General features: G+C 70.6%; 1 protein-coding gene across 1 annotated transcript; it reads left to right on the top strand.

Annotated features, from left to right (window-relative positions):
- Positions 1–3,729: 3,729 nt before the first annotated feature.
- Positions 3,730–8,499, top strand: CNPPD1 (cyclin Pas1/PHO80 domain containing 1). The gene is made up of 8 exons (XM_019491423.2): positions 3,730–3,892; positions 3,974–4,076; positions 5,724–5,805; positions 6,141–6,261; positions 6,347–6,475; positions 6,685–6,746; positions 7,079–7,196; positions 7,627–8,499. The coding sequence occupies exons 1-8, from the start codon at positions 3,824–3,826 to the stop codon at positions 8,152–8,154; spliced, it is 1,212 nt and encodes a 403-aa protein (XP_019346968.1). The 5' UTR covers positions 3,730–3,823; the 3' UTR covers positions 8,155–8,499.
- Positions 8,500–8,693: the final 194 nt, after the last annotated feature.

Here is an 8,693-nt window from a genome sequence, read left to right as displayed (position 1 = left end):
GCCGCCGCGGGGGCTCCTGTCAGGACGACGGGGGCGGGGCCTGGCGCGGGCGCCGGATTGGCTGTGGCGGCGCCACGTGACGGGACCGCACCCTTGCGCCTGCGCCGGGGGGCCACGTGACACCGGCAGGCTGCCGTCTCCTCCACGTGACACTGCTCCGCATGCGCCCTGCTCGCTCATTGCCTGCAGACAGCGGGAGATCATGTGATAGTGGCGGGTTCCTCCCTCCACTTTTGCACCAGACTTTTCTGCGCGTGCGTCCAGCCCAGCTGTCAGTTGCCGGGTGGAGGTAGGTCCTAGTGCGCATGTGCCTCTTCCTGCGGGCGCTGTTTACACAGCTAGTGCGCATGCGGCTCTTCCTGTTGGCTTTGTTTACACTGCTAATGCACATGCGTGTCTCCTGTGCCTGGAAGCGTCCAACTGCGCATGCGCCCTTCCTGTAGCTGTCCTAGAGCTGGGTGCACGTGGGCAGCAGTCCCGCGAGACTCTGGGAGGGGTTGCCCCCCCGATTGCCCCCCAGCTCTTATGGCCTGTTTTAACCCCTGAGCTGCCAGGCTAGAGGCTGCCAGCGGGAGCAGCGCAGGGGCCCTGTCCAGACCCCGTCACCCCCCTTCCAGCCTCTGCGTGGGCCACGGTGCTGCATGTGGGAGGCTGCGCCACCGCCCACCACGTGGGGCTGCCACCCCCTTGATGTGGGGACCCACCAGTGGCCTGGCACAGGATCCCGGGGATGAGCGGGGAAGGAAACGGGGGTGGGAGCGAGGGTCGGGGGCCAGGGCGAGCGCCCCGAGGAGCAGAGAGCGCCCCCCCCAGTGCCCACTGGCCCTCCAGCGGGTCCCAGGAGCCAGCGGACGCTGCCCGGCAATGCTCTGCCTGCAGACGGGGCTGGACAGGAAAGCCTGGTCTGAGCCTCTGTCCGGGGCACCTACACGGCCAGCTTGGCCGGGGCCGGAGGAGGTTGACCAGGAGGTCCCGGGACTTGGTGGGGCTGCCATGGATGGGCAACAAAAGCCTCGTGACGGGAGAATGGGCTGGACAGACGTGCGGTCTGACCTAATAACTGCCAGTTCTTATGGTCTTAATTACCCATCAATCAGCCAATTCGGGTCCTAGGGGTAGGGTCTCTGCTAGCAAAGCCCCATGCACGGGCTCCTCAGAGCCCCTTTCCATCCCTCCGCCTTCCAGACCGGTTTGTCCTTGGCAAGACTTGGGCGTTTCCCTGCCATGTGTTGAGGTGCAACGTGGCGTTAGCGTGTGGAGTCCATTGCCGTGGTGGGGGGAGGCAGAGAGCAGAGCCGGGTTGAACACAGATGTGTCCTCACCGCTCCAGCCTGATGCGGGAGGCCACGGGGGGTGTTGGACGGGGCGGATCGCTCGAGCACGGCTATCTCGCTCTCCAGCCAGGTGGCCGAATCCGGCCGGCGGAGCCAGCCTGCGGGGTGGGAACTTTGTCAGCGGGCGGTAATTAATACTGACCGCCGCCCTCGCCTGCTGCAACTCCCAACCCCGCACAGCGGGTCGGAGCTGGGCCGAGCCAGGCCCCTTCCCCTCCACACGGCTGGATCGGGGCCTCCCCGCGGCCAGTGTGGGGCTGGGTCTTGCCCCCTTCCCACTAGACGGCTGGATCAGGGCTGGGGTCTGCCCCCTCCCGCATGGGACCAAGCCATTCCCACCCCTGCTCTCCCTCGACAGCTGCCAGTTCTGTGGCTGCTGGGCTGGACGGGCCACGGGCCTGACCCGACCCGACCCGACCCGACCCGGCCTGGCCCACCAAAGTGTCGACTTGATGCGGCCTCGAGCAGGGAGCAGAATCCGGCCGAAAGGAGAATTTGGGCGACACGGGACTACGGAGCGGCTGCTTTCCCCTCTCCCCCGTCCCTTCACGGGGCTCGGCCCAGGTCCGGGGCTGCAGGAAGAGGAGGGGCAGCGAGAGCGCTGGGTTTGTCTTGGCCACAATTCCCTTTGTTTACGGAGCGCCACGTCCCCGAGCGCGGCGGGAATCGGACAACGGGCGCCTTTGTTCCTGCTCCAGGCCCTTGGGTCCGCGCCTCTGCAGGCTTTTCTGGGGCCGCGCTGGCAGCACCTGCCTCCCCCAGCCTGCTTTGTACTGGTCCTGCCCCGGCACGGCCCTGCTCGCACAGCACGCTGCTGGCACCTCTGCCCGCGTGGCCTTGGGCTTGGGAGGCCGGATACAACAGCATCCGAGCTGCCACATCCTGGCTCAGCCCCAGGCCCGTCCTGCCCCATGCGCCTGGGGCCAAGCAGGGCTTTCCCCTGTTCCTCCAGCACGGAGGGTCCCGCAGGGCTGGTGCAGAGGCCGTGCCCCTCGCTCCCTGCCCCAGCGCTCCCCGTGCCCCTTTCCTCCCCGCACGTGTCCGGTCCCCGGTGGATCCGGCTGCGCTCTTGGCTCCGCCACGTCTGGGGCCACGAGTCCCCCTTGAACGCCCCGCGGGGGGACAGGACGGCATGGGCCTGGTTGGCAGCTGCCCGTGCTGGGATCCCCGCTCTGTCTGGGCAGAGACGGGCAGGAATAAACCCCGGGGACTTTCTCCTCCCTGTTCAGTGCGGTGCAAACCCTGCTCCTGTCCCCTCTGGCATCTCTCCTAGGTCTGGCCTCGGTCTCTGCTCCTAGCAAACCCCTCCGCAGCCCCCGGCCTCCTTGCTGCCCTGCTCCGCACCTTCTCCAGCTCTCCTCTCTCCTCCCGGGGCTGCGGGCACCCGAGCCGGGCACCGGGTTCAAGGTGTGGATGCTCCGAGGGTTTATAAAGGGGCCTCGTGATGCTTCCTGTTGTGTTCGCAGTTCCCTTCTTCACCGTCCCTAACGTGATGTTTGCTGGCTGCTGTTTTTAACAAGTGACACCCAGGTCAAACAGCTGACATAGAGCCCAGCACGGTGTAGGTCTAGCTCAGGTTATTTTTGGCCCCGTGCATCACTCAACCGTTGTCTCTGCGGAAGTGACACCCGCCTTCTGCCTCGGGGGGTCATGGCAGAGCCGAGGCCGTCCCGTTACCTGCACCGAGGCTTTCCCCGGCGCGCAGCGCTCCTGCAACGAGGGCAGCTGCTGCCACGCGTGTTTGCACTGCCGCCCGCTGCGCTGGCCTCGCTCCTCCCGGGGCGCTTGTGCACCTTACGAGTCGTCCATGTGCACCGTACGAAAAATCACCATCTCCGGCCTCCCCGTGCTGCAGCGTCCCCCGGCCCTGGCGTCTCCCTCGGCCACTTGCAAAACGACCCTGCGGCCACTGCTTTGCGAAGCGCCCAGGGAGTGCCAGGAGAGAGCGGCCCGCCGCGCGGCCAAGTGCGCGGCAACAACCACCCTCGTGCAACAATTACAGCCCTTGCACAAGCGCCACGGATCGGAGCACGCTGCTCGCCGGGCGCTGGAGGCGGGTGGGTCTGCACAGCCCACGTGCCCCGGGCCCCGGGGGGGCGGCCGCGCGCGTGCTGCGGTCACACCCGCCAGACAGCGCGGGCGCAGCACGCCTGTTTGCACACTCGGGTGTGCAGAGACTCTCCTTTCCCGGCGAATGCCGTCACGCTGAGCTTCCCACGCGATCATTTCTTATTTAACACGGGGGGGGGGCGGTGTCCCGCCGCGGGGGGGTGCCCGCTCGCGCGCCCGTGGGACGGGCCAGCCCGGTAAGGGCGGCGGCACCAGGCGTCCGGGGCGGAGCCGACCCGCCCCGCCCCGCCGGAAGAGGAGCGCCCGCGCCGGCCCGGCCTTCCCATCGCCGCCGCCCGCCCGCCCGCCCGCCCGCCGACCCCCCCCGCGCGACCGCGGGACTCCCGCACGTCCCGGCCCGCGTGGCGCCCCGCGCCGGCATGGAGCTGTCAGCGCTGCTGCGGGACGAGGAGGGCAGCTTCCCGCTCGGCGGCTTCCAGGAGTTCACGGTCAGTGCCGGGCTGGGGGGGGCACGATCCCGGGGGGGGGGGCACGATCCCGGGGCGCCCTGACCCGCCCTGCGCCCCCAGCTCCTGCCCGGGCACCAGCAGCTCAGCGCCCGCGTGCGCCGGCGCCTCTACTACGGCTGGGACGCGGACCGCGGCCTGGACACGCTCTCCAGCCCCGTGGCAGGTGCGTGGGACCCCCCCGGGACCCCCCCACAGCCTGGCGCTGCTGCAGGGCCCTGGTCCTGGCCCTGCCCTGGCGGCTCTTGCCCCCCACTCACGCTGCCTCGGGGGGCAGGCAGGGATTTGCCCCCTGCTCAGCCTGGCCCAGCTGGGGGGTTTCCCCTCCCTCTGCCAGGGGGGCCTGGGCTCTCCCCATCGCCCGCCACCCCCTTGGCAGCAGCAGGACGTTGTGTCACAGCCCCCTGCGTCCCGGGGCAGGTGTGGGGGTGATGCCGCGTCGGGGGCGGCCCCGAGGGCACCCGTGGATGGGGATCCTGCCACAGGCTGGATGCGACCCCCGCGGCGCCGGGCTCCTGCGAGTCGGTCCCAGCCCCCTTTGCCCGTGTGCCGTGCCAGGCCTGGTTCGGAGCCTGCACGACACCGCTCAGGACAAACAAGGGCACACCCTGCCCCGGGGCAGCGCACGGGGCTGCACGCGGCATCCGGGGCGGGTCGGGTCATGGGTCTCGCGCTCGGGCACATTCAGGCCGGGGCCAATGTAGGGGGGCCGGCCCGGCTCGGGCGCTGCGGGGCAGGGGCAGCGATTTGCAGCCGGGCACCCCTCACCTGGGAGGCCTGGAGGTGCCTCCCAGGCACCGTGCCGGGGTGGCCCCCCTGGGGTGCGCAGCCAGGCCACGGCACCCCGCACAGCTCCCGGCACCCGGCTTGAGACTCGCCAGGGTTTTTCTGGAGTCCAGATGCAATGGGAAGTCCAGGTCTGGCCTCTGCCGGGGGTCGATCCTGGGATGTAGAAAGGCCCCTGGGCTGGACGCGCGGGAGAGACCGGCAGGGCCCAAGGGGTTTGGGAGCTGCCGTGCTGCAGGGAGGGGGAGCAAGGCAGGGGCCCGGGCCCAGCTGGTCGTGGCCAGACCCGCGGCGGTCGGTGCCTTCCCGGCAGCGTGCGAGGAGCCCCCGGCGCCGGAGCTGCAGCGAGCTTGGTCCTGCCGGGGCTTGGCTAGATTCGTGTTCGTTGCTGCCCACGAGGAATACGCGCGGCTTCCCGAACTCGGAGCAGGGACGGCCAGGGAGGGGGCGCTGGGCAGGGGCCGGGGTGCAGCGGTGTCCCCGGGGTCTCCAGCCGCTCACCCAGGCGGGTGGTCCCTGCCCATTGGCCCTGGGGCTTGGCCTTGCTGTTCTCTTGGCTGGATTCTGGCTGGCCGTGGCCCCGATCCTGCTGGCTGCCCCGTGTGGGCATCCCCCCTGCCTGGAGACACTCCCCCGATCAGGGCCAGGTCAGGAAACGCCATGGGGGAGCAGCAGCTCCAGGGCCCCCCTCGCGCCCCTGGCCTGGCTCTCGGCAGGGAACACGCTTGGGCCTGGGTGGTCCCAGGCTCTGAGCCCGGCCCAGTGCGGGGATCGGGGCCCGGCGCGTCTCCTGCATCCCGGTCCCGGGCGAGCCTGAGGACACGCAGGGCAGGATTGGGGCCCCTTGTCACAGCCCTGTGACCCGGCCACACGTGGGGTCCTGCCTCGAGATGCCACCGGGGTGTCTGGCCCTGCCCAGTGTTATCCCCTGCTCCCCACGGGCTGGGGCTGGGGGGGTTGTGCTCTGAGCTCCTGCTCCGGGCGGGCGGGCTGAGCCCCGAGTGCCCAGTTTCCACCCCATGTGCAGATATCGCCGTGGAGCTGCTCCAGAAAGTGGCCCCCAGCCCCATCCGCCGGCTCCAGAAGAAATACGTCTCTCACGTGTCCCGGTGAGAGGGGCTGGGCAGCGGGAGGCTGGGACTGGGGGTGCTCTGGGGGGTGCCAGGGGCCGGCTGTGGGCACGGATGGAGATTCCCACCCACCGTGACCAGATGGACCTGCGGGTCGGGAGTGGGGGGGGCAGGGGGCTGCGGGTCGGGAGTGAGGGGCACTGGCGTGGCAGGGGGGGCAGGGGGCTGCGGGTCGGGAGTGAGGGGCACTGGCGTGGCAGGGGGGGCAGGGGGCTGCGGGTCGGGAGTGAGGGGCACTGGTGGGCTGGGATACAGCTGGGCTGTGTCACTGACCGGTCTGCGCCCCCCCCGCGGGACCGGCTGCCCCCTCCCAGGGAGGCCTGCATCTCGCCCTGCTCCATGATGCTGGCCCTGGTTTACATCGAGCGCCTGCGGCACCGCAACCCCGAGTACCTGCAGCAGATCTCATCCTCCGATCTCTTTCTCATCTCCATGGTGAGTCCTGGGCTGGGGCTGGGGTGGGGGGCTGCAGTTTGGGGCTGGGGGGCCCCCGAGAGCTGCTGATGTGTGCCCCCCCCAGATGGTGGCCAGCAAGTACCTGTACGACGAGGGCGAGGAGGAGGAGGTTTTCAACGACGAGTGGGGCGCGGCTGGGCACGTGGACGTGCGCACCATGAACACACTGGAGATGAACTTCCTGCGCGCCATCGTGAGTGGCCCCCGCCCCGGCCCAGCTCCTCGTCCCCCCAGCAGTCAGGGACGGGCTGGTGTCTGCCCCCCCAGAAGGACAAGGGGCTGGGTGCAAACGGGGCGCCCCTGCATGAGCCTCCCGCTGCCCTGGGTGCCCCAAGACCCTGCTGGGGGGGCAGGGGTTGGGTGTGACCTGCCCCCCAGGCCTGACACTGTCCCCCCCTCCAGGACTGGAGCCTTTACACAAACCCCAAGGAGCTGTTTGAGGTGCTGAGCTGGCTGGAAGGGCGGTAAGTCCCTCGCATGCAGATGGGGGGAGGTCTGCCAGGCCCAGCCCCCACGTCCTGGTCTTGCCCCCCTCTCCCCCCCGCCTTACAGCCAAGGCAGGGCTGATTCCAGGCACCTGCACGAGCCCCCAGCCAGGACCGTGCGGGGCTGCGTCCCGGGGGCGGGGGCAGGAGCACTGGCGCAGCCCCAGCCTGGGCTGCAGCAGCACCCAGTGCCTCTGCGGGGGCTTCAACACCCTGACCCTGGGGGGAGTGGGGGGGCAGCCCGCACAGCCCGTCAGACTGGGATGCCCCCCAACAGCGCAGCCTTGTGTGACCCCTCCTGTGCCCCCCAGGGTGGCGGAGAAGCAGGGCACGCAGCGCGGCTGGTTCACCTACACGGACCTGTGCGTGCTGCTGGAGCAGGACCTGTGGCAGCAGGCGCTGGGCCACGTCTCCCAGCACCTGGTGAAGGTATGGGGGGGCACAACTCTGCCAGGGGGGATCGGGGAGGATCCCAGGCCCTGACCCAGTGGGCTCTTGGGGGGGGGGGGCCCTGCTCTCAACCCCCCTCCCCCACCCCCCCAGATTTCCCACCCCAGGACGGGCGGGGGAGCACCCTCAGCCCCTGGGTTGTCCTTGGAAAAGGCTGCTCTTGTCAGCCTAGCTTCACTCAGTCCCCGGTGCCCCTCACTCCCGGCCCGCAGCCCCCTGCCCCCCCAGCCCAGTCCAGCCCAGCCCAGCTGGTGCTTGAGGCGCACACATCCTGCCCTCGAGGGCCGTTTCCAGCACCCATAGCCCCAGGGCTCGAGCAGCTGCCTCGTGCCCCCGGGATGCAAGCACCAGCCCCTAAGTGGGGTTGGCTGGGTCGAGGCCCCAGGTCACCTTGCCCTTGTCCCCGCAGGTGGCCTGCATGCTGGCTGTCGTCTATTTGACCGGCGTGGCCGCCGTCTTCGCTTCGGTGGCCGCCGTGCACCAGGCCGTGGCCCTGCGAGGCACCAGCCCTGCCGCCTTCCCTGTTCCTGGGCCCAGCCTTGCCTCCGCGCCCCGCGACCCCCTCCCGGCTTGCGCAGGGGAGAACGGGACGGCGGAGGAGGACCCGTGCCCGCCCGGCCCTGGCATCCCGGCCCCTGCCCCGTCCCTGTGGGGCAGCACTGTGCTCGCCCTGCCCGCTGACCTTGCCCCCGCGCCACCTCCCCTGCCGACCCATTGCTGCACCTGCGCCCGAGCCAACCGCACAGCCCCACCAGCCTGGCCCGACCCAGCCCCTGCGCCCCACTGCCACGCCTGCCCCCCCTGCCCCCCTTGGGCCTGGGCCTGGCCCCCCGCGCTCGCCCCGCCGGCCTGGCCGGGGCCCCTGGTGCTGCCCCAGTGCTCCCTGGAGGCCACCGCAGGGCTGGGCAGGATCAAGAGCTTCATCTTGCCCAGCTAGGGCTGCCAGCAGCCCCCCCACCAGCTCCTGGGGCTTGACTGCCTCCAGCCTGCCTGGGCTCCGGCCTCAGTTTCCCCCGTCTCCTTGGGGCTTCCCCTTTGCGGGGGATCTGGGGCTCCGGGCCTGCCAGGCTACGGCCTCTCGCTGCCCGGCCGCTGCCCCCCCCAGCACAGGGGTCTGGGCTCCCTGCCAGGCGGGGCAGTGGGGGGTGCTGGGGGCACCAGCCTGGGGGTGGGGGCAGGGCTGGCTTGGGGGGCAGCGGCTAGCTCCCCTCCCCCCCACAGTTTTTACTCTGGGTTTTGCACTGGGTTTTCGCCTGCTGGTGATTAAAGCAGCCCTGGCCAAGCCGTGGTCTCGTGTTGTCTGTATGGCCCCCCCGGGGGGGTCGAGCGAGGCTGGGCTGGGGGCACCAGGTGTCACGGGATGGCCCGCAGGGCTGTGGCTTGGCGGGGGGGGGGGTGACAGCAGGGGGGCTGGGGGTGCCGCAGTGAGTGCTGGGTCTGGGTGGGGGGGGGGGTTGCTGGGTTATGGGCCTGGGC

Source organism: Alligator mississippiensis, chromosome 4 (assembly GCF_030867095.1).
Source record: "Alligator mississippiensis isolate rAllMis1 chromosome 4, rAllMis1, whole genome shotgun sequence".
Lineage (NCBI taxonomy): Eukaryota > Metazoa > Chordata > Crocodylia > Alligatoridae > Alligator > Alligator mississippiensis.
The sequence above is the reverse complement of the archived record's forward strand: the minus strand, read 5'-3'. Positions and strand labels throughout refer to the sequence as shown.